We start from the raw sequence: 24,294 nt of genomic DNA, 5'->3' as shown, positions 1-24,294 counted from the left end.
GAAAACATCATCTTGCTGCTGGGCTATAGTGTCCATATTTTGGAAGATATTTATTGGGTTGTAAGCATGAATGTGTGTACCATCTTGGGAGATGGTTTCTCTCAGGCCAGGCAGTATTTCCATCATGAAGTAGTTCACAATTTCATCATAAAATGTAAATTTAATGTCAATGGCACAGGACAAGTTGTTTGTAGTGATCCACAAAGCCTGTTCTAGCAGAGGTTATTGGCCAGGTTGTTGAAGCTCCTCCTTTGTCAGATTTTGGGATTTCTGTTAGGAAAGCAGAAATGTTCTTTGTTGGCAAAGCAGGCTGTGGGGAATAATTTCTACTCTTCCTCAAAACTTGAGCTGTTTCTTTCACTGAAATCCTGTGTGAGGAATTCTGTCAGTGACTTCTTGTGCTGCGGGAGAAGTTTTACAGGTAATCATCACTGGGATTTGCTTCCTGCTTTGTCAGCCAGGTCTGCTCAGCACTCTTCTGTGTCAGGGGCTTTGTGGGGACAGCAACAGAGGCACAGTGGGACATGTCACAATTCCTTGTCACACTGTGTCAGCACAGGGGAACTCTGCTGTCACCACAGGCTTATCATCTTGCCTGTCTGCTGGGTGCATTCCAGGGGGCAGAAGGGTTTTCTCCTGTTTTTTTGGGGTTTTTTTTATTTCTAAAATGAAAAGGTTGATTGTGTGTCAGTGTAATTATGCAGTTGTGCTCGCCTGAATTCCCTGCTCCCAGCACAGTGTGCAGTTCCAGACAGGGAGCTTGCACCAGAATGTCAGTGTGTGTGCTTGGTTTCACAGGAGCTGCCAGATCTAACCACAAATATTTAAGGTGGTCAGGCAGGAATGGGCTCCTTAAACCCTGCAGTCCAGGATTTTGTGTTAGAGGAGTGCACAGAGTTTTTAAACTAATAAAATTTGTGGCACCTGAGAACAGCTCTGCTTTTGAAAGCATTGAGTGTAGAATGGGAGCCTTTATAAGGGACTGAGAGCCACATGGCATTTGTGTGGTGCCAGAGCACTGTGATTTCTTGTATGGATTTCTTAGGAATATGTAGAAAATGTTATTGTGGGCAGCTTTTTAACAAGGACAATTATTTCCAAAGAGCTGAATGTTGTAGGTCTGGTGGTAAAATAACCATTCATGGGAAGGGCTGAGGAACATAAGGGTTATTTCAAACAAAAGCTGCATCTCTTGAAATGATACCCAGGGCTGATGAGGCTGTGTGGATGGATGACTGGGAAACTAAACCTTCTCTCCAAAGCACAGGTTCAGCCCAGAGCCAGAGAATCCCAGGATGGTTTGGGATGGAAGGGGCCTCAAAGACCCAGTGCCACTCCTGCCATGGCAGGGACACCTCCCACTGTCCCAGGTTGTTCCAAACTCCATCCAGCCTGGCCCTGGACACTTCCAGGGATCCAGGGGCATCCACAGCTTCTCTCTGGCCCCTACACAAAGCCCCTCTCCCTCCCTTTCCCCACAATCTCCTGTGAGATAATTCAGGGTCTCACTGAGTTGGACAAGAACAGGTCTTGAGTTTCCACGGTCCATTCAGTAGCTTGGAAGTCCAGACAGTCCCTTGATCATTTGTAGTGTGCTGATGCAGCAAAAGAAATATAAAAATACCTGAAAGTTTTTTCACTGCAAAAGATTTTTTTTTTTTCTGAAAGTTAACTAGCAGAAATTGCATCGGAAAGAACACTCATCTTCCAGCTGAGGATAAAAAGTATAACCAGATATTTTAATAGTTCATGTGTGAAAAGGATCTTGGATTGTTTAGCCTGGAGAAGAGTAGGCTCAGGGGAGACCTTGTTGTATCCTGTTATTTCTGCCTCGTGACAGGTTTGTTAATTGGTGCTCACAATCCAGCTCTTTGTGGCAGAATCTCATCTGTGCCAGAGCAGGTGGTATTTTTTAACCCAAGGTGCACAGGGCATTTGTATCCTGTTATGTGAAAGACATTTATTCAAAAAAAGGATTCTTTTCTGCCCAGAGACAAAGGATTCTATTTGAAATCTCCAGCTGAATATTGCATTTTGACAAACTGTATGGAAACGGGCCAGAGATCAATAATTCCTTATTGAAATAATACATTTAAATTTGAAAGGTTCCCTACTTGCTTGTGGATGAAAGGAGACCATTCAGATGTGGTTTTAGTGGTTCAGCCATGTGATTTGATTGCATTATCAAGTGTATCTGTGGATGAGGCAGTGGCTCTCTTCCTTCCCAGGATTATTCCGTTTGTCCGTCCCGTGCGCTACGAAGACGTGCAGCAGAAAGTGAAAACAGCCTTTGGGCAGCCCCTGGACCTCCACTACATGAACAACGAGGTACTGAGCTCTCAGGGCTCTCTGTGTGACACCTCCTTTCCCCAGCACAAATTCCCCACATGGAAATTTAATTTTTGGGGTCTTTCTTTAATGCATACCGTTGTTGAATCCCTGATCCAAAGGCAAATGTGCTGATCCTGATAAAGCATCTCGCTGATGGGTGTGTTGTACAAACATCAGCATCTTGTTCCTTTGTTCTGTGTTGCTTAGGACACTCTGCATGGAACCAAATTTTCACTTGATCATTAGTTCTGGATTTATAAGTATTTTGAGACCATTTTCTCATCAGAAAGTCAGGGGCTGACAAGTCTCTGCTCTTTGCAAACAGCAAATCCAGGTAGCAATTCATATTTTGTGGGTGATGCTTTAGAGGAATTTGCATTAGGGTCAGCTGTTTCTCTGACTTGGGAGGAAAACCTCATTAAAAAGGACATTAAGACAGCTTTGGGATGAAAATTTGTGGAATAACTGAGCAATCAGAATCCTGTTTGACAGTCTGGTGTTTTTCTAATGTTTGTTTAAATACCCATTGTATTTAAACAACCCATTGTAGAAGTAGAGTTTTTTTCTGTATTTTCTAATTATTTTCTTCCATGCTCTTTATCGTGCAGCTCTCTATTCCTTTGAAAAACCAAGATGACCTGGATAAAGCTGTGGATCTCTTGGACAGGAGCTCAAATGTGAAAAGCCTGAGGATACTGTTGCTGTCCCAGGACAGAAACCATGTGGGTAACAACTTCTGGGACTGCAAAATCAAGGGCTTTACCCCTGAGACTCTGAAGCAGGATGGCAGCATTAACTGAGTGTGACAGGGATTATAAAATCACTGTTCCCAGGCACAAATGCATGTGTTTATCCTCTTTGCATTGGCTCAGCTGTATGTGTCTTTTTTGTGTTGGGGTTTTTTTTCCCCTGACTTCAGCAGCTGTTTGGGCGCTAAAACATTGCAGCTTTTTAAGCAGGGTGACCTCATTAGCACCTTTATCCAGCTCCCATGGACCTGCCCATGGTGGAGTTTATATGACTTAAATCAGACTCTTTCCTTACTCCTTTCAAGTGTGTGCACTCATTAAATGTGCAACCACCCAGTAATTTAATATTGAATTAAAGTATTTGAGTTGTTGCACCTTTGCCTGTCATGTTCAAATAATTTTCGGAAGTCAGAACTTATTTCCTTGAGGTGTCTTTGGTTATGTTCTTTTCAAATAAGATAAATTCTGTAGCTCAAGAGGAGGGGAATATTACACCTTCTTGTAAAATTAGGTGTGTTGGGTCAAGGTTAAAATTGAAAGTGTCTGCAGGTATTGAGCCCCTGCTTTAACACAGAATCTCAGTGGCTTGGGGGAGGTTTCAGGTGTCTCATTCCTCTTCTTGCTTTGAATAAGATGAGAGCTCTGTGGAAAAATTATCTTTAATTAGATAATATCTGTGTAAGTTCAGGAGAAGGATGAATAAATTCATCTTGGCATCTCCTGACTGTTGGTGCTATTAAACTCTCCAGAATTTATTTTTACTTAGTCTGAGTTATGAATTTACTTTTTAAATGCTGTGGGGAGTCAAGTTGCTTCTGAAACAGTGCAAGATTCAGAATTTATCTCTGCTGGCCAAGGTGGCTGATGGAAATTTGAGGTGCTTCTATGTTCTGGTCTCAGGGGGTGACAGGAGCCCCTCAGATAATGTCAGACACAGACCTGCAAATCATGCACTTGAGTTGAGCTGCACTTGTTCTAGTTCTCTGACTCCTGTTTTACACCCTAATTGTAAACCTGGCTCTTTTGCTGTCTTTTTGTTTGTATTTTCTGAATTAATAAGATTTCAGGCTCTAGAACTGTTGCTCAGCACTTTCTTGGTACTAAGCATAATATTTTTTTTTAACTGTGTCCGGACTACTTGAGCTCCTTCTTCTCACTTTATTTTGTTTTATTCTTTCCATTTTACCCAACAGAGCAGTTCTTCACCCCACTCTGGACTGCCCAAGCAAGTCAGGATTAAAACTTCCCAATCTGTAGGGGATGTGAGCACACCCTACCAGCAGCCAGAACCCAGAAGCAGGCATCTGTCTGTCAGTGAGTATTTTTGTCACTTCTACATGTTTTTGTTTGTTGAAATGTAGCTTTTGGGCACTAGTGTTTATGGTGGAGCATTTAGGAGAGCCATGAGAAACTGAAAGGTTATTCTGGGACAAGGCAGTTCATTTTCAAAAGCTCTTAATATGTTTACAGTAGAATGTTTCAAAGTTCCTTGCTAAACTGTGGAACAGCTGAGGAGCTGCTAAAGGGGATGTCCCAAAGCCAGAGCCATTGTGGTTAGAAATTTGGAAAGCTGATGTGAGTCTATTAAGCTTTTTATTTAGATTGGCAATTTCAGTTCATGTAACCTAGATTTGATTTTTTTTTTATGTTGGGCTTTGAAATCTCTCCTGACTCCTGCAATCAAGCATTTTGCTGGGAATTACTATTGCCTATCCAGCTAGTGTCCTACATTCTGAGTTGCCTCAAGTTTCACTTAAAGAATTATCAGCACAAGACAAAATCAGAGGTGCACAAAAGATAATTTAAAAAATCAGAGTAATATGTACCTTTGTCTCATTTCTTTGGGTTTCTGTTAGCCCAGTGAATTCCTGTTTGGGGGAAAGGTCCATGTAAGACTTCTGTTGTTTTATGACTTCCATTTCTGGCAGATTTGTCTGATTTCTCCCAATTTCTGTGTTACAACCTACTCTAACCATGCAGCACAATTCAAATCTGTTCTTGAACGATTCTCAAAGCTGTTAACCTTTATATGAAAAACTAAAACATGTAAAACACCTTCAAGTATTTATGGGCCCCAAAAAAACCCCAGAAGAGTCTGTGGTTTAGGGTTTGACTCCTTGGTGTGAGGCTCCATGAGCAGTGAAGGTGCAGGAGGAAGGTGAGGGTGTGAAGGCCAGAGCCTGAAGTGCTGCTCTGCATAAACTATTTCTGTTTCAGCAAGGAGAGAAGGTAAATTTTGCTGGAAACAGAAGCAGAGGATGACTCTGTTTGTTGCAACAGCTATTTTGGGGCTTGTCACAGCTAATGCCTGAGGACAAGTGATGCAAGTCACACAGGGCAGTGCCAGGAGCTGGGAATGTCAGAATTGTTTTGTTTGCAAGTTCTTCACTGTAGCAAAGGAGTGCTTCAGTTTCATTAACTCTGTGAACTTGAGGCAGAATTATTAGATGATTTTAGATCAGTTAAAAGTATTAATTAATAAATCAGCTTAAACCACAACAATCTCCATACTGGGGAGGCCAAACCAGAGTTGGATCCACACTGCTCTGAGCAGAGGTAACAGTGAGTGAGCTCAAAGGGAAGGACTTGTGAACCAGAGCAGTGGTTCTTGTCTAACAAACCTGCTTGTAACCTGTGGAGAGTTTGCTGATCCCTTTCTGTACAATTTGCTTTTATGAAGCAGCAAACAAACAAAGTACTGAAAGCTTGTGAAGTACGTGACTGAAACAGGGACAAAAAGACATTTACTGTCCTTCCTAGTTTGAAGTTAATAGGCATAAAAAGAGCAACATTCCTTGGTCCTGAGAAGTGGTATCCATGCATGTCTGAACACCATGTTTCTTCTATAACAAACAAATTGAATGCCAAATTTATTTCATTTAAAATATATCTATATATATTTTTCTTTACTGACATTCTGAGGTATCCAGGTAATGGTGCCAAAGCCAACAGAGTGTGTAGCAAGTGTCTGTCATGGGTGAACTGTGCAGTGATAAGGGGCCCCAGTTTCACACTCTTTCCTCCTATCCCAGCTTATGGATGCTTTCTGAATAACTTATCATTCATCAGTCAAGAAGCCTTTGCTTTTATTTTCTGAACATGTCAGAGTACCAGGCTGTTACATTATGAGAGGTCCAGAAGAGTTCCAGTTGTGTCAGAGGTCTGCTGGTAATTTGGCAATAGCTTGGTTTGCATCAATTTCTTCTTCCTTCTCCTTTCCTGTCTTTGGTTTGGAAGAGGAAGGTGCCCTGTTTGCTGGTGTTAGTAGAGATTCTCCAACTCATACCATGTCACACAACTAAAGTCCATAGCATTGTTCAGTAAAGCTTTTTGCAGGCAGGAGAGGGACCTGTGTGGTTCCTGAGCTCCAAACAGCCCCAGCCTCTTGTCACCAGCTCAGAGCTTTGGAAGTAACGATAACTTTTATTTAAAAGTAAAAAAAAAAAAAAAAAAAAAAAAAAAAAAAAAAAAAAGTTACTAAGCATTCTGGCAGGGCTTGTGTTTTTTCCACTCACTTCCTTTGATATACATGGATTTAGTGCCGACTTCCTTTTCCTGCCCAGGGATGGGGCCTTTCCACAGCAGCGCCTGGGCCGGTGCCAGCGGGCCGGGCTGGCTCTGCCCGTGCCATCTGTCGGAAGGAGTGAAAGTGCTCCAGGGCTGGGGCAGCCCAGGCACTGCCAGGCTTATCCCACCCCTCCAGAGGGCTCAGAGGGCTCACCAGCCCTGGGAGCTGCCTGGGACAGCAGGTGGTGGCTCTGAGCAATGGATTGTGTGCTTGACAATCTTGGTTTCGTGATCTTGGAGGTCTTCTCCAGCCTTAATGATCCTATAATTTTATTAATCACTTTTTTTTTCATGTAATTCCTCCCTCTTGCACTCTAAGCCATGCCAGCATTGTTCATTTTCCTTCTGCAGCCCCCTGAAAGTTTTGTGCTCTTCACTTCTCCCAGCTCTTCGCCTTCGCTCTTTATTACAACTTCTATAGAAAATATTTTCCTTGGGAGAATATTTGCTGATCTTTACCCATCTTTCCTAGCACCTGAGTACACACAGTTAATTAAAGACAGTGTTGTAAGGAGCACAGCTTGAGGGCTGATCTCCACCTGCTGCCTCTGGCTTCATGTGTGACCTGGAGCAGATTGGCCTGGACCACAGCAGTCCTTGGAGCTCACAGTGGGAATTGGTGGCAGCTGCAGGTGGATAGGTCACTGCAAAAAAGGGGTTTTTTTATTCCTGTATCTAGTTTCATCTTCTTTGAGATCTGCAAGGAAAAAATAAACCCTAAGAGTGAAGTTTCTCTCAGTAGGTAGCACAAGAGAAACTCTTTAGTGCCACTAACAGATGATTAAACTGGAATTATGCTCAGAAGGTTGAGCAGAAGAGGTTGGAAATAGGTGGCTGCTTTATCAGGAGCTTCAGCAATAATTACTTAGCATCTAAGACATCAGTACAGGTGCACATCAGGCAGTTTGGTTTCACAGTCTGTCCAGGCTGTAGGGTTCACTCTGCAGTTACTGTGGGGGGATAGAGGTGTGGTGTGGAGGCACTGGGGATGGTGCACATCAGACAGTTTGGTTTCCCTGTCCCATGTCTGTCCAGACCGTGGGGTTCACTCTGCAGTTACTGTGGGAGGATAGGGCTGTGCTGTGGTGGGGATGGTGCACATCAGACAGTTTGGTTTCCCTGTCCCGTGTCTGTCCAGGCTGTGGGGTACACTCTGCAGTTACTGTGGGAGGATAGGGCTATGCTGTGGTGGGGATGGTGCACATCAGACAGTTTGGTTTCACAGGTCTCATGTCTGTCCAGGCTGTAGGGTTCACTCTGCAGTTCCTGTGGGGGGATAGGGCTGTGCTGTGGTGGGGATGGTGCACATCAGACAGTTTGGTTTCCCTGTCCCATGTCTGTCCAGGCTGTAGGGTTCACTCTGCAGTTCCTGTGGGGGGATAGGGCTGTGCTGTGGTGGGGATGGTGCACATCAGACAGTTTGGTTTCCCTGTCCCATGTCTGTCCAGACCGTGGGGTTCACTCTGCAGTTACTGTGGTGGATAGGGCTGTGCTGTGGTGGGGATGGTGCACATCAGACAGTTTGGTTTCCCTGTCCCATGTCTGTCCAGGCCGTGGGGTTCACTCTGCAGTTCCTGTGGGGGGATAGGGCTGTGCTGTGGCGGGGTGGCTGCCGCAGCAGTGCCCCAGCAGCAGGCTGAGTGTGTCCCTGTCACAGGCTCCCAGAACACGGGCCGCAGCTCTCCCCCGCCCGGCTACGTCCCCGAGCGGCAGCAGCGCATCGCCCGCCAGGGCTCCTACACCAGCATCCACAGCGAGGGCGAGTTCATCCCCGAGACCAGCGAGCAGTGCGTGAGTACCCACCTGCCAGGGGTCCTGCTGGCATCTGGGCCCTCCTTTCCTCTCCCAAATATTCACTGGCTCTGGTTGCATCCACACCGTTAAGTGGTGAGGCGCGCGTTGTCCGGAAAGTTGTGGCTGCCCCATCCCTTAGAGCAACCTGATCTGGTGGAAGGTGTCCCTGCCCTTGGTAGGAGGTGGAATTGGATGACCCTTAAAGTCCTTTCCAACTCAGACCATTCTGGGTTTATGAAAGTGCTGCTTTGTGCATTTAAACAGCTTCAGGTTGTAGCTGTGTAAGTTCAAAGCCTTTGCTGGGCTGCCAGAAGCCGTTCCCTGTTCTGGGCATTGCCCCTCCAGCTCTGACTGAGCAGTTTTGGTGCTGTCACACATGTGATAAGGTTTCCTATTACCAGGTTTGTGTGACCCGCTTGCTTTTGAAACTCTGCTCTCCATTCAGAAAAATGGGAAGTGAGGCCAAAGGGCAACTTGCAGGTGGAGGCAGCAGCACCAGCAGAGACTGTTCCTGGAGCCAGTTGGGATCAAAATGCAGCACAAGGCTGCTAAAGCTTGTATTTTTCACAGCAGAGTCCTTCAAAAACTAAAGCAGTTCCTCAAATTTTATATGAACCTAATTTCTGTGGGAGAGAAAGGGAAATTATACATTTAAATAGGCTTAGACTCCCTTCTTCAGCTGGACATCCTGCAGGCAAACACTCACGGGCTCTGCTTCTCTGTCACAGCCTCTCCTGAACTGCACTCATGTTGCTGTGTGGTTTCTTCTGTGTTGCAGATGCTGGACCCTCTAAGCAGTGCTGAAAATTCGGTGTCAGGAAGCTGCCAGTCCTTGGACAGGTGAGCAGCCAGGTACAAATGTACAAACTGGTGAGAACGTGGGTGCTCAGGTGGAAATGCCAGTTGTACTTACATAAAATCCTCTTTTCTATCTCATACATTTTCTTGGAGGGAAGCAAGAGCTTTAGCAAGAGCATTAACTATGTCTTAAGGCTGTGTTATTTTCTGGCACAACCACAGACCTGCAAACTGCTTCAGTAGCTTTAAGTTATAAATACAAAGTTCTGAAGCGAGCAGCCTGTGTGGAGCCGCCCCTCTGAGAGCATCTGGCTGCAGGGTATTTAAATCTCTTTTAGACAAGGCTCTACTTGTTCATTTAGAAAATAAATCAACAAAAAAAAAATACCCCAAACAACAGCAAAACTTACTCTCGTCTTCTTTCTCTATTAGCCCTTCTTTTCGGAAGTCACGGATGTCAAGGGCACAGAGCTTTCCTGACAACAGGCAGGAGTTCTCAGGTATGTCTTTGCTACAAAGGTTATTTGACCCAGACACTTTCTGCTCTTGGCTGGCCGCCCTCCCTGCTTGCTGGGATTGTATAAATAGAAGAAGTGGGGACACGATGATGGAAAGGCTCTGAAGTTATTTATTGCCCCTTCCTAAGAACCTGCTGTTACAGGAAAATTCCGTTATTAGAAGTTATATTTTTTTTGAAGGATCCTCACTTTTGTCTTTGCTTCTCCTGGCAGACCGTGAGAATCAGATCTATGACAAGGCAGGCAAAGGTGGCACCTACCCTCGGCGCTACAACGTCTCCATGCAGCACAAGGACTACAACGATGGTGAGTTGGTCTCACAGTTGGTCCCACACCTCCCATTCCAGGCTGGGGAAAAAAGGTGAGGCAGTGGCAACCTCTGCACAAGGGTAGCTCCTATTTGGTGAGCCTGGTCCTTGCAATTAGTGCTGAGACTCATGCTGCATGATGCCACGTTTTCATGGTTGTTGTTTGTAATTCTTTGTTTACTTTGTAGTTCTTTGGCCTTTCTGGTGTTATCCAGGCTGAGTAGGGAATTGAGGACATAATTGTTAGACTTGGCCCTATATAAGTACTTTCCTACCACAGAGATTCATTATACTTTGCTAATTTGCATTGCAGACTTGCTTCTGGGTCTTTTAAATATAGCAGGGACTTAAAGAATTGCATCTCTGCTCAATCAGATGGCTTTATGCAAAATAATCTCTCAAAATTTCAGGAGGTGCAAGTTGGCATAATCTTTATTTATGGTTTTTATTTGCAAGTCCGGGCACAGAAAGTCATTTGCAAGTCCGTTATCTAGAAAGTAATTTTGTATGTAGTTGTTAACAAAACTCGGAGCCTGTTAACCAGATTTTTCCTTTGGAAGGTAAGTTTAGATCTTACAGCACTGAGGGCATTACAAAGTGTTCTCTGCCTTCTGCTTTGGGAATGATCCAGGGCTGTACTGAACTCAGGCAGCACCAGCCCTGAGCTGTTATATTTTTGCACCTCATCTGTTTGGCAGCAGATTCTGCTCCATGGGAACAGAGCAGAACCTGGGATTTCTCTCCCTTCTCCCCGCTGCTCAGCCCCCAGCCATCACCTCCCTTTGCAAACATTTATTTAAGGATGTTCCTTCTCCCCAGGCCGGAGGACGTTTCCCCGGATCCGACGTCACCAAGGGAATCTCTTCACCCTGGTGCCCTCGAGCCGCTCGCTGAGCACCAACGGGGAGAACCTGGGGCTTGCCCTGCAGTACCTGGAGCCGCGGGGCCGCCTGCGCAGCGCCGACAGCGAGAACGCGCTGGGAGTGCAGGAGAGGAACATGGCCACCAAGTGTAGGCTGGGCTCTGGGGACAGGGAGGGCTCCAGAGCGGGTGCAGTGCCACAGCCTGGCTGTGACAAGCCATTCCAGCCACCTCGTGTGTAGCCATGGTGTGTCCTGGCTGTGACAAGCCATTCCAACCACCTCCTGCGTAGCCATGGTGTGTCCTAGCTGTGACAAGCCATTCCAACCACCTCCTGTGTAGCCATGGTGTGTCCTGGCTATAACAAGCCATTCCAACCACCTCGTGTGTAGCCATAATGTGTCCTGGCTGTGACAAGCCATTCCAACCACCTCGTGTGTAGCCATGGTGTGTCCTGGCTGTGACAAGCCATTCCAGCCACCCCGTGTGTAGCCGTGATGTGTCCTGGCTGTGACAAGCCATTCCAACCACCTCGTGTGTAGCCATGGTGTGTCCTGGCTGTGACAAGCCATTCCAGCCACCCCGTGTGTAGCCATGGTGTGTCCTGGCTGTGACAAGCCATTCCAGCCACCTCCTGTGTAGCCGTGGTGTGTCCTGGCTGTGACAAGCCATTCCAACCACCTCGTGTGTAGCCATAATGTGTCCTGGCTATAACAAGCCATTCCAACCACCTCGTGTGTAGCCGTGATATTTCCTGAAAAATCCTTTCCTTAGGATCCTTATCCTTAGGAGAAAAAATCCTTTTTTCTCCTGAGAAGCTGAGAGGCCTAAGGAACAAAATGTGAACAGTAATTATCTGCTGCCATGGAATGCAACAGGTGGATCAGTGATTGGTCTCATGTGGTTGTTCCTAATTAATGGCCAATCAGCTGGCTCGGACTCTCTGTCCAAGACACAAGCCTGTGTTATAATTTTTTCTTTTTCTATTTCTTCTTCTATTTCTTTTTTCTATTCTTAGCTAGCCTTCTGATGAAATCCTTTCTTCTATTATTTTAGTATCATTTTAGTATAATATATATCATAAAATGATAAATCAAGCCTTCTGAAACATGGAGTCAGATCCTTCCCTCATCCTCAGACCCCTGTGAACACTGTCACACTCGTGCCCTGGCTGTGCTTTGGGACTTGTTTGTCGCACCCACAAGTGCTTTCCTTCTCAGATTTCTTCTTATTTTCTTTAGAAACCATTGCAAATTCAGCTAAGAGGTAAAAATTTGCTTGATCTAGATGATCTACAGGGTTCTTAAAACAGGCAGAGAAGCTTGTTTATTTTCTTGCTATGTTAACATTTTCAGTCAGGATTACAGTTATTTTGTATGTATTTCATTTGCTCCTTAGTAGAAGGATTTACTTCTATATTAATGGCATCCTTGAGCTGTTTTGTTGGACAGCTTTCTATTATAAAAATAAAAAATAAGTGGAACATAAGTCATTATTGAAGAACTTTGTATATCCCATACAGTAATTTAAGGATCAAAATGAAGAATAAGGAACACACTAAAATACTGCCTGGCAGTAAATCTGATTAAATAAGAAATGTCAAAGCAAATCTCTCAGCTCTTCTGTATTTTCACACTGTTCAGATGGCTGGTTCTTGTCTTTGTTTTTAGAGTTTCTTGTTAGATTCACCATAATTGGATGCATTGAACTGCAGGAGTGTGGTAGTGTTGCTTTCAAAGTTGGAGCTAGAGCACTTGTCTTTGAGTAATATGCTTTGGGATTAAGGGCAGTCTGAATAACTGGGCTCAGGTATTAATCTCTGGGTCAGGAGACTGCTGCTTATGAGTGTGAGAATTCCCACTGCCCTGAGGATGGAAATTCCTGCTGGGCTGTTGGAGATGCTGCTTTACCTGGGTCTCATGGGTATTTTTATTAACTGTTCAGTAGGTAAAGATAGCCACACTGTGCTAACACAGTCCCTACTTTATCCATGTCTAGTAGGTAATCATGACTTCTAATCTTTATGGTTAGAGAGAACCTTGCAGTAAAATCCTTCCCACAGAGGTTAACCCCAAACTAGCTTGGCAAAGAAACTCAGAATAGTGTCCTTCAAGTTGTCCCAGAAGCTTAAGTCATTCCCAGCTGGCTGGATTGATTTAGCAAGGCTAATCCAGCTCTTCTTCATCTGATGCATGTGATAACTTCAGATCAAGGGTTGGAAGCTGCTCTTTAGTTGCTGCATCATCTCTTAAAGTAATGATGTTGTAGAATCCACCTGCTGGTGGAATGAAATTTCACCAACCCCATTGAATAACTGGTCTGTAAAACACATTTGCAGAATGTTTTGTGGTGTCATTTTAATGGGACATCAGTCAGCAGATCCTTGAGAGTCTGGATGGTTGGATTCTGTTCAGAGCTCTGCCACTGACTGTGACCGTGTTCACAGGGGTTTTTGGATGAGGGAAGAGATGAGGATCTGATCCCATGTTACAGAAGGCTTGATTTATTATTTTATGATACGTATTACATTAAAACTACACTAAAAGAATAGAAGAAAAGGTTTCATCAGAAGGCTAGCTAAGCTAAGAATAGAAAGGAAAGAATGATAACAAAGGCAGCTCTCTCGGACTCTCTCTGAGCCAGCTGTGATTTGCCATTAATTATAAACATCTAAGATGGGCCAATCAAAGATCTACCTGTTGCATTCCACAGCAGCAGATAACCATTGTTTACATTCTGTTCCTGAGGCTTCTCAGGAGGAAAAATTCTTAAGGAAAGGATTTTTCATAAAAGTTGTCTGCGACAACTGACTCCTTACTCTGGGAGAGCACCTCGTGTTTATTCACCTACAGAATACCTGCTTCAGTCCTGTATAATAGAGATTGGTCCTTGAAAAACCCTTTTTTTTTTTTTTAAAGAGTGCAATGAAAGGAGAAATGACTGCTGTTCCCTTTTAGCTCCCAGTGCTCCCATGAACTGGCGCCGGGGGAAGCTGCTGGGCCAGGGCGCCTTCGGCCGCGTGTACCTGTGCTACGACGTGGACACGGGCAGAGAGCTGGCAGCCAAGCAGGTCCAGTTTGACCCAGAGAGCCCTGAAACAAGCAAGGTAATTCTCAGCTCAGCCCCTCAAACCCTCTGAGGTCCTGCACAATGTCCCTCTCTGTCTGTCCTTGAAAGCTGGCATCTTATTTAGTTCGTACGAAGGTTTCGAGTCATGTGGAGGAGAATAGGAGTCATTTAAAAATGACTTTTCTGTGTTATTAACTTCAGCTTGAAACTAAAATCCATTTTCTTGCTTCATTCTTGGCTCTGCTTTCTCAGCTTTTTGGGTTTTTGCCAGGTTGCTTGAGGAATACTAGACTGCCCTGTGTTCCTGGTTAGACATGGATGTGAATGAAACTAAATCCAGCAAGAGTAGGTTTTTTTTCTTTTTTGAACTAAAAAAAGCTGCTTGCACATGCAAAACCCACTTCTGGGTTTATATGGTGCACCCTGTATGAAGTGCATTAATTACCAATTTTCACTTCTGAATTCTCAGTGTCCTTAAAAACAAATGGAGCTGTGGGGTGTAAATGAGTCAAGAACAGTGATGTGACAACACTGGAGATGGGACAGGCACCTTGAAATTAGGGGACAGCACTCAGCTTCCTGCACAGGGGATGCTGCTGGAATGGCTTTTGGGTTCTTTGCTTGTGTTTTAACAGTGTACCAGTTTCCCAATATTGAACAAATTCACTTTGAGCTAGAATAACTGATCCATGAAGATTTAATTATTCTGATTTTTTATGGGATATTGGTGCCAAGATATGTCCTAAATTGGGAAGTTGCACTGTGTCTGTGTTGTAAATCAGACAGTAAATCTGAGCCAAGGAGGAACAGGCTGAAATATATTTTGAAGGCACTGAAACTCCGAACCTTACACTATTATTTGGTCTGATTAAGCAGCTTCCACTGGTTCCATGTGTGCCTACAACACCCAGGTTCTTGCTCTAAGATTCTGCATCCTTTCCCAGAGTGAGAGAGCTGAACCTGATACCTTCCCATGGCAGGGCTGGAAAGGTAAAAATGGGACTAATTTGGGGAGAAAACATTCCTTTTTCTGTAAATCCTCATGCTTATGTACCTTTGATGTTACTCCTGTTCAATCCCTGGATTCAGCAAGAACCTGATACTTTTTCTGAGCAGCAAACATTTGTGATTCCATCTGAAATTGTTGGATAACATCTTTGCACTGTGATACCCTGTTGTCTGTGGCAAGAGCAAAGCAAAGGATCAGTTTCATGTGCAGAGCTGCAGATTCTTTGAAGTAAATAGGAGAGGAAGCTGTTTGTAGGGCTTGATTCCAGTAAATCATCAGTGTGATCAGAACAGGACTGGCTGACAGAAACTTAGCAGCTCTCAGCACCTGTTGTTTTGCTCTCCAGTGGGTTGAAGTTCCAGTTCTGTAACTGTTTTCAGAGCTGCTTCATAATTACACTCCCTGCCCACAGCTGAGTGAAAGAAGTGAGCTTTTACCTGTGTTGTGGGTGGAGAATCCTTTCAGCCACCATGCAGATGACGGAATCACGGCAAGAAGCAAAGTTTTTGTGGTGCTAAATCCATGTATGATACAGCCTGTGTTCTATCAAAGCTTCCACACCAATACCTGCAGTTAAGGCAGTAAAAATGAACAGCAAGCCCTGGTAATGTTTGCCTTTTCCAAGAAGCAGATAAAGTGATGTCATGGATTACACTTCTCAATGTAGTAGTGGTCTCATCCTGCCAGTGACATGACAAATTTATTATCTTTTATATTTATTCTATATTTCCTGAGGCTGCAATGTTATTTTCACCTCCATCCACAGGAGGTGAGTGCTCTGGAGTGTGAAATTCAGCTGCTGAAGAATCTCCAGCACGACCGTATTGTGCAGTATTATGGCTGCTTAAGGGATCGAGCAGAGAAGACCTTGACCATCTTCATGGAGTACATGCCAGGGGTAAGAGCAGCACAGTTAGAAGGGGAGGAGGCTGGGTTTGTTAGCTGGTTTATTAATTGCTGTGATCCCTCTGACTACGTCATCTGCCTCAGACCCTCTTAGGGCTGTGCCTGCTCACGCTCATAATGCCACCACTTTCATTTTATTTATGCCCAAATAACCTCTTGGGTTTTTTCCTTAAGTGTCTTCTACTTGAAATACATTCTCTGTGACAGTCATTAAGGACAGTTCTTTTCTTACAGTCTAAATTTGTTCTACCAAAGTGCCCCAAAGGACTTGGGCCAACATGGAATTCCTGGTAACTGAATTAGCAGAATCATGGCTAAAACTGACTCTCCAAAAGCGAGGCTTTTGACCCAGATAAGTCTGCTGAGCTATTTTATTGCTTGTCTTCACAACAAGTTGTACCAGTAGACAGAACTTCCTTAGGCTGTTTTTGCCATGAAGCCTTGCTGTTCTTAAAAAGGCTTCTTAGGGCGAGATGCTCATAGAAAGCCTTTAGCAGAGGGCAGAGTTCATTGCAGGGCCAGCTGGTGTGTAACACCCAGGGCTTTTGGGAGCTGACTGGACACTGCAGGGTCTGTGCTTTGCCACCTCGTTGCCAATTCTTTCCCTTTGCTTCGTGGCAGGGGTCAGTGAAGGACCAGCTGAAGGCGTACGGGGCCCTGACGGAGAACGTGACGCGCAAATACACGCGGCAGATCCTCGAGGGCGTCTCGTACCTGCACAGCAACATGATCGTGCACAGGGACATCAAGGGTGAGAGCAGGGCCAGGCCAGGAGGGCTCGCCAGCACAAGAGCAGAAGGGTTTCATGTGGGCATGTTCCAGATGATGGTAACAGTGGGGTTCTTGATTTCGTTGCAGTTTTGGAGGAAGAATTGGTTTTGGTGTCTAAACCTCAGTTTGTGTTCACATAAAAGCTAAGCTCTAAAGTTTGCTTTTTCCGTGGTGTTTCATGTTCAGGACCAAGTGGAGATTGACTTGTTTATTGTAGGAGTTCAAAGGGGTTTAATTAGCTACATCTGTTGCCCAGCTGACCAGAAAGCAATGCTTGTACTCACAAAGCAGCATCCCAATAAAATCCTTCTCTACACAGCTCTGTTCTCCCTCAGCCCTTGGCCTGGGGGCCCTGCTAGGCTGGTCGAGCTGTTTACAGGCACTGTAACAATGCTGGTGCTGACTCAGCTCTCGTTTCCCTCCCCCTTCACTTCCTTGTGCTTTTCCCTGAAGTTTTTCCCATTTACAGCCATTAGCAATTGGCTTGTCTACAACCTGAATTAAAGAAATGATGTTTAGCAGGTCACCTGAGGCTTAATGGGGAAAGAGCCATACCATGAGCACGGGTATTTGTGCTTGGCTATCATTCCGTAGGCTGCAGATCCAACAGCTGGATCTCATGAAAACAGCTGTCCTGGGTTTTTTTTTTTTTGCTTCTGTCCAGGTGCCAATATTCTCCGTGACTCTGCTGGGAACGTGAAGCTCGGGGACTTTGGGGCCAGCAAGAGGCTGCAGACAATCTGCATGTCGGGGACCGGCATCCGCTCCGTCACGGGCACCCCGTACTGGATGAGCCCGGAGGTGATCAGCGGCGAGGGCTACGGCAGGAAGGCGGACGTGTGGTGAGCCTCTCCTCGCTGCCCTCAGATCTCTGCACACACAGCACCCTCTGCCATCTGAGCATCCAGCTTCACACCTCGTCTGGACAAGGAGTTTAAAGAATATTGAAGCCGCTGGTTTGAATTCAATAATCTTCTGCCGGCTGTGCTTGGCGGTGTTAACACCCAACAACTCATTTCGTTTTTCCACTCATTCCTCGCTCAAACTGATAGCTGTTTTTTTGCTTTCTGGCTGGTGCAATGTTTTCATCTTTCTCGAGCTCTCAGACACTTGGTGGAATTCTTGGGGTGTCCTATGCAGAGCCAGGAATTGGGATGGTGATCCTTGTGGGTCCCTTCCAACACAAGAGACTCTGATTCTATTGTATCCCTTAGAAGAACAACTGAAAGTTGTCTAGGGGAAGCCCATTCATTTAGATATAAAATGAGAATTATGCTTAAAATGTACTGGAGATTAATAGAATTTTAGCCTTAAAGGAAAGATACTCGAACCTGGAATAACAGAAAAGATCCAGGTCAGATCAGAGGTGATCTGCATGAATGGAAACTGTAGCTGTGCTATTATTGGCATAGCCAAGGAGCAGCCTCTCTCAAAAGAGCAAAATGATCCTGTGCCAATATGTTAATTTTGGGGGCCTTAAAAAGGTGAGATTATAAACCTTAAGTAAACAACAGGGACAAAAGGTCTGGTTGTGCCTCCACAGCCAAGCAGGACCTGTTTCCTGTGCAAGCAGCAAGTGGAAACACAGCTGAAACTTGTCTTGTCTGTAAAGAGTTAAGTCCTGCAGACTCTCCCAGTTGGGATGGCTGGGGAGAGAGTGGAGCACGTGCCCTTCCCCCTGGGCTGGTGCAGTTGTGGATTTCCTCTTGGTGCTGACATTGGTCCATTCCCATCAAAGAGTCGCTGCTGTTGGCCAGACTCCAGTTCCTACAATCCCAATCATTATTTTGGGGGGGGTCACAACTTTCCAGTGCAGCGCTGCTCCCGAGGTGGATGTGTATGGCCCAGAGGCTCAGAAACGTAACAAATCCATCCACCTGGCTCTGTGCCACTGCTGCAGGCCCCTCTCCACTTTTCTTTTTCCTAAATAGCAGAATATGTGAGCTATTTGTTATTGCTGGAGTGACTTGACATGAAAAACATTCCTGCTGTTTGCTGAATATCTTAAAGAAACCGGATCTGCTTAAACGGTATAAATCAGTCTAAACAATAATATATCCCTGCTTGCTTTTGAGCAAACCCCCAGCACTTCAGCACACATGGTTTGCATTTTCTGTACTCTCTTCTAGTAAGCCTGAAATGGCTGGAAAACTGTAAAATTTTCACGTTGGATTTTAAACCTTGTCGAGAAATCAGTTCTTGCATATTCACTGCATTTAATTCCTTTCCTCCTTATCTTGGCAGTTGATGCAAGTCTGCCTCTCAACATCCTTTTCCTTGCATTTCACCTCAAAAGAAGGTTTAGTTTTAAGGTAGAGGAGGCAGTTTTGCCTTTTTAATGTAAAGATGTGATAAAACCACAGGATTGGATATTAAAAACTCACTAATGGCTTTTACTTAATCTGTGGCCTGGAGGAAGCAATTAATCCTTTTTGAATAAACCCCGGTCAGTGCAGTGCTACAGCAGCCATCTTCCCTGGAAGGTGTTGGAGTCACGTTGCCTCAGAAAGGTGGCTCAGCCATGTCCCCAGAATCACGTCCTTGCCCTCAAGTAGCCTGCAGAGCCCCATTAACTTTACAAGGAATTTTTCCTTAAGGTAATGATGCATCTGTCCCACAGGGATTTAACTTACTGCCTTCCCACTTTGGAACTGTTACGACTTCAATTATGTTTTGGCTGATGCTTGGTTTCTTGTGGAGATATTATTAGGTTTTTTTGTTTTTCCCCAACGTGGGCATTTTGAGGCTGTGACTGAGAAGGGATTTTGCTGAAATGGCTTTGTGGGGTCAGCAAGCTCTGATTCACTGAACCTTGAGTGTTAAAAAGTCTGTTAAAAAGAACTGTGAAGTTCTACCTTGCAACTCAGCAAGCTGAGCCTCTGAGCAGCCTGCTCTAGTGGAAGGTGGTTAGAACAGGGGGTTGGAACAGGATGGTCTTGAGGGTCCCTTCCAACCCAACCCATGCTGTGACTCTGTGATTCTCTAAGTGCCTTTGAGGTACAACAGAAGCAGCAGCACCTGGAGGACCAGCAAGGTCAGATGGTGCCTTCAGGGATGTCCCACTGGCACCTCTTGTCCCCTGTTAACACAAATGTTTCCTGAGAGGAGGATTTGAGCAAAGGGGAGAGGACGCATGGCACTTTCCTGGCGCAGGGAAAGCAGCTGTTGGCAGCCCTGGCTCTGGGCACCGGGCATCACTGAGTGAATTCTCATTTGGTTTTTCCTGTCTGCTTTGCAGGAGCCTGGGCTGCACCGTGGTGGAGATGCTGACAGAGAAGCCCCCCTGGGCAGAGTACGAGGCCATGGCAGCCATCTTCAAAATCGCCACGCAGCCCACCAACCCCCAGCTGCCCTCCCACATATCAGAACATTGCCGGGACTTCCTAAAGCAGATCTTTGTGGAAGCCAGGCACAGACCCTCTGCTGAGGAGCTGCTCAGACACCAGTTTGCACAGCTCCAGTACTGAATTACCTCCCTCGCTCGCAGCTCCTGCCGGGCTCGCCGTGCCCTGTCTTGTCCAGTTGCAACTGCCCCTTGTGGTGCTGCATTTTCAGAATGCCAGCTCAGCTAGGCCTAGTCCTTTGGGAAGTTCTGCCAAGGAACTTTGGGTCTGCTCTCGTGCCTGATTCCTTCTTGTGCTGGATTAATGTTCGTCCTGCCGACAGCTGTCCAAGCAGAGCTGCATTTTTGCCCAAATTTTGTTATCTGGATGTGACCTTGCAGCTGGCTGTGTGTTTTCTGCAGGAAGGGGAACCTGACAAGTGTCATCACTGGTTGAACATAGGAGAAATCTGAACCCATGTGGGAGCTGGAAGAGCTCCACTCTGTCTAAAACAGAAACATGCACCAGCCTCCAGACCAGCTCTGCCTGTGGAGTCCCTGGTTTTCCTCTCCTGGGGCTCCAGAGGTGTCTCCAGTACCTGAATCCAGCAAAAAGCCATGTGTCATGCCCACTATAGTATGGTATATTTTTCTTCTTGAGTATTCAGCATCTGAAGGTGTTCAGAAGATACTGATTCAAAAGTATGTGAATAGTGTTATTTTATAACGAACCCATGGATTTGGGGCTGGGGGTGAGGGAGTTCTTTCCAGCTAAATGTCAGGATAATCAGACAAGTTTCAGCAGAATGCAATCACTCCAGGGCCTGAGGGAAGGGCTCTCCCATTAACATTGGAAAATCTGGAGCTAGGTTTGATCTGTCCCAGCATTCAGACAGTGCCACTTAGTTTGTGTCATACCAAACAAATCTGTGCTCCTGCTTCCTCTCTCTGGGGCTGCTGGGTCCAAACAAAACCCCTCTGGAAGGGAATTCAGTGGAATTCAGCTTCCTCCTGCATCTGTCTCTTTGGCTGGTAACTTTTTACCATCCTTTTAACCAAAGATAGTCAGTCTGGTACCCAGGAAATTACTTCAGAGTTTCTTTGAGCACATGGAAAATGGAAAATTGAGGGTTTCTTGGGGAGAATTACCTGGACACTTGTATTGTGCACAGGGAGCTGGAATCAAGCTCAGCCTTGCTGTGCATTGTTTGAATTACACGTGTGCAAGTGATCATTTAAGAGTTCCATAAAAATGTTATGGCCTAACTTAAATAAGCTTTTGTAGGACTCAAGTCAAAGAGAGAACCTCAGACAACACTTTAAATGGTAGCAAATATCTAAAATTACCTGGAGATCCCCATGCAGGTACCAGCAAAGCTTATCCAAGTGATTGTGCACTTGGAACACAGCACAGGTCAGAGGACTGATGGCCTCAGATCCTCTGTGCTGATTTGGGCACTAATTTATCTTTATTTCACTCATGAAAGACCAGCAGGTTTTAAGTGCTGGGGATTCATGGAGTGATTCTAAGTTATCTCTGAGGAATGAAACTAAGAAAAGCAAATGTTAATTAACTAAAATATTGCTTTATAGGGCAACACTGAATGTGTTCTGCTCTTGTATTGGAAACCATATTAAGGTTCCACACACCTCCACTCTTCTCCCCCATAAAAAATTGAAAATTGCTTCATAATGCAGTAAAATTAAGTTTTTAAGTGAATACTAATAGCAGGATAAGGCAAGTTTTAATGAAACCAAGCTCCTTCAACACATGAAGAATACTGTGTTGAATTAAAAGAGGAAAAAAAGAACCCTAAAAGCCCCAACCAACCAAAAGTCCTGAAAAGCTTTAACGATATGAAATGTTTTTTCTGTGCCAAACCCAGAGCAAAGTGTAGCCAATAAAAACTGGTGTTGGTTTCCTTTCCAGGCTCCCTGCACTACTCCAAGGATGCACTGTCCCACTTGTGGGCACTTAGGGGATCCCTTTTATGAAAGCCCTTGTTCCATAATTTATTTAATTATAGTGAGAGCACTTCAACTGATCTTTTCCCACCCAGGAAGTTGACTCCAAGTTGTCCTGGCCCTTGGCCTGACTTATGGCCTGCACTTCAGTGTTGCCATGAGGGGAGGTGAGGCTGTGACACTGCAGCTCAGAGCTGGGGAGCTTTCCCACCACTCTGTGGGGCCATCCCTGCAGTCTGCCTGACAAAAGGAGGGGATCAGCACCAGCTCTTCAAGCCTTGCATCCTAAATATACCAAAGATTGGAGTCTTCATGCCCTGCCCATCACCTGCAGGAATCAGGAGCACCATGACATCTGCATCCCTCTGTCCTTGGCTTGTCCTCACCAAACCCACACCTTCTCCCTTGGTTTTTTCCTCTTGCTGTGACCTGGGAGAGAACAGGGCGTGAGGAAAGGGCAGAACTTCTGTCCGAGCACCTCAATCCTCAGGAGCTGTCGTGGCTTTTACCTCACCCGCATGCCGGGAGGCGCTTCCAGAGCAGAGCAGGAGCAGGAGCAGGAGCAGCCAGGACTGACGGTGGCTCGGTGCTGTCCCCAGGGCTCAGAGCCCTGCCCTGGGCTGGCTGTGCCCCCTCTGTGCCAGGCTGGCAGGGAGAGGGAGCAGCACCCCCTGTACAGTGACAGAGAACACGGGGCCAGCTCGGACTGGCGCGTTCGGCACAGGAACAAGCCAAAGCATTGCCTGTATGTTTGGAGATGCACTTTTATGAATGTAGTTTATATCGCTCTTTTTTAGCTCTTTTTACATCATGTAAACGGTGATGCCTCATTTTATTTTGTTTTTTTTTTTTTTTTTCTTTTTTAATTTATATCGTAAAAGATCATATTTGGTGATTTTTATATATATCGACTGTTATGGGGTTGGGGGGGGGGAGGTGGGGAAATAAATTTGACGCCTTTATGAATTTAAAAAGGAAAAAAAGCAGCTGGTTTTGCAGAGAATTTGCTGATGGTTTATAATGAGTAGAGCTGAGCCAAAATGCCTCTTTGTTTCCTCAAAGCCCTCTTGATTGTGGAAAAGGAAGATCTGGATTCCTGAGTCCACTGCTCTGATTAATAACTTGGGGCTGACATTGATACCAGAGGCTTTTAACAGCCCTGGCAGCAAAAGAGTTTCAAGTGGACAGAAATGTAATTATACCTCAGAATTGAATTATATCTGGCCTCTTTATCCTGGCAGACTAGGAAAAAACTGGGAATAAACTCATTTAGGGAAGAGTGGAGGAGGAGTGCCAGGCTGACAATAAGCTATTGTGTCAATTCCAAATGTCATGTTGGATTTCCTGCTGTTCCTTCCAGGGAGGGATATATAGGGAATATTGAGTATTGGGGTCCCTGATGGAAAGTGCTGCAGAAATGGAGAATATTTGACAAAGAATTTCTTATCAGAGTCCCAATGTCCTGAAACATTTAAAACTAATCAGAAAAATGTCCAAGATTCCCATTGGAGAGGAGCTTGGGGGAATGTGGCTGTCCCTGAGGCAGTGAGGAAACAAAGCAGTGACATTTTGGTCTTGGTGTGACGATTCTGTGCATTCCAGGTTATTTGCTTGTTCTCCAGAAAATCCCATCTTTGCCCATTCTGTGGCAGTTAGCTTGCATCAATTTGGATGGGGTTTTGGGGTGGTTTTTTTTTTTTTTTGCCTAATTTGGAATAATATTCCAAAGGACTGGAAGCTGCTCCAAAGAGTTCCCGTTGGCACCAGTTACCAACATAGACTGAGCAGGAGGGAAAAGGCAGGTGTGCCAGGAGCAGTTCAAAAAGGAAGAAAAGGATTTTTATCATCACCATAAATGATGCAAAGCAGGGAGAAAGGGCTTTAACCTGGATTGTGCAGAAGACCTTGACCCAGTAGTCTCTATTTACCGACCGGGGGCTTGCAGTGCAAAGCCAGGCCAATGTATCATTTTATTTACAATAAAATTATCATTTATATGAAAGCCTGGTTTTGTGACTGTCCTTTTAAAAAGTGACAGTTTGGAGAAGGAAAGCCTCTGTGTTTCAGACAAGTGGATGATATTATGAGCTCCCTTCCTGCTGAAGTGGAGGAATCTGGATGTCTTGCACTGACTGTACCAGTGATTTGGAATTTGCTGTCCCTGAGCAGGGCAGGAGACTGGGTAACCACATCTCCAAATACTTCCAGGTCTGATTTTTTTTCAGCTTGCTGTGTTAGGAACAAACCAGAATAGCGCTGCTATAAAATTCATCTCTTCTCCTTGCTGAAAGGCTGATTTTTTCCTGTTCATGCAGCTTCTCTCTTC

General features: G+C 45.2%; 1 protein-coding gene across 1 annotated transcript in view; it reads left to right on the top strand.

Moving 5' to 3' along the window:
• Window positions 1-23,970, top strand: part of MAP3K3 (mitogen-activated protein kinase kinase kinase 3) — a 33,101-nt gene extending 9,131 nt beyond the window's left edge. Inside the window, exons 5-17 of the mRNA XM_058041780.1 lie at window positions 2,229-2,328; window positions 2,940-3,053; window positions 4,274-4,394; window positions 8,305-8,438; window positions 9,220-9,281; window positions 9,672-9,739; window positions 9,971-10,063; window positions 10,885-11,076; window positions 13,884-14,032; window positions 15,771-15,902; window positions 16,532-16,661; window positions 17,346-17,523; window positions 19,920-23,970. Coding sequence (XP_057897763.1) covers window positions 2,229-2,328; window positions 2,940-3,053; window positions 4,274-4,394; window positions 8,305-8,438; window positions 9,220-9,281; window positions 9,672-9,739; window positions 9,971-10,063; window positions 10,885-11,076; window positions 13,884-14,032; window positions 15,771-15,902; window positions 16,532-16,661; window positions 17,346-17,523; window positions 19,920-20,148 — 1,702 coding nt within the window. The 3' untranslated portion in view covers window positions 20,149-23,970. The remainder of the gene's footprint in view (window positions 1-2,228; window positions 2,329-2,939; window positions 3,054-4,273; window positions 4,395-8,304; window positions 8,439-9,219; window positions 9,282-9,671; window positions 9,740-9,970; window positions 10,064-10,884; window positions 11,077-13,883; window positions 14,033-15,770; window positions 15,903-16,531; window positions 16,662-17,345; window positions 17,524-19,919) is intronic.
• The last annotated feature ends 324 nt before the right edge of the window (window positions 23,971-24,294 follow it).

Source organism: Melospiza georgiana, chromosome 28, assembly GCF_028018845.1.
Source record: "Melospiza georgiana isolate bMelGeo1 chromosome 28, bMelGeo1.pri, whole genome shotgun sequence".
NCBI classification, from domain to species: domain Eukaryota; kingdom Metazoa; phylum Chordata; class Aves; order Passeriformes; family Passerellidae; genus Melospiza; species Melospiza georgiana.
This window is presented reverse-complemented; position numbering and strand designations above follow the sequence as displayed.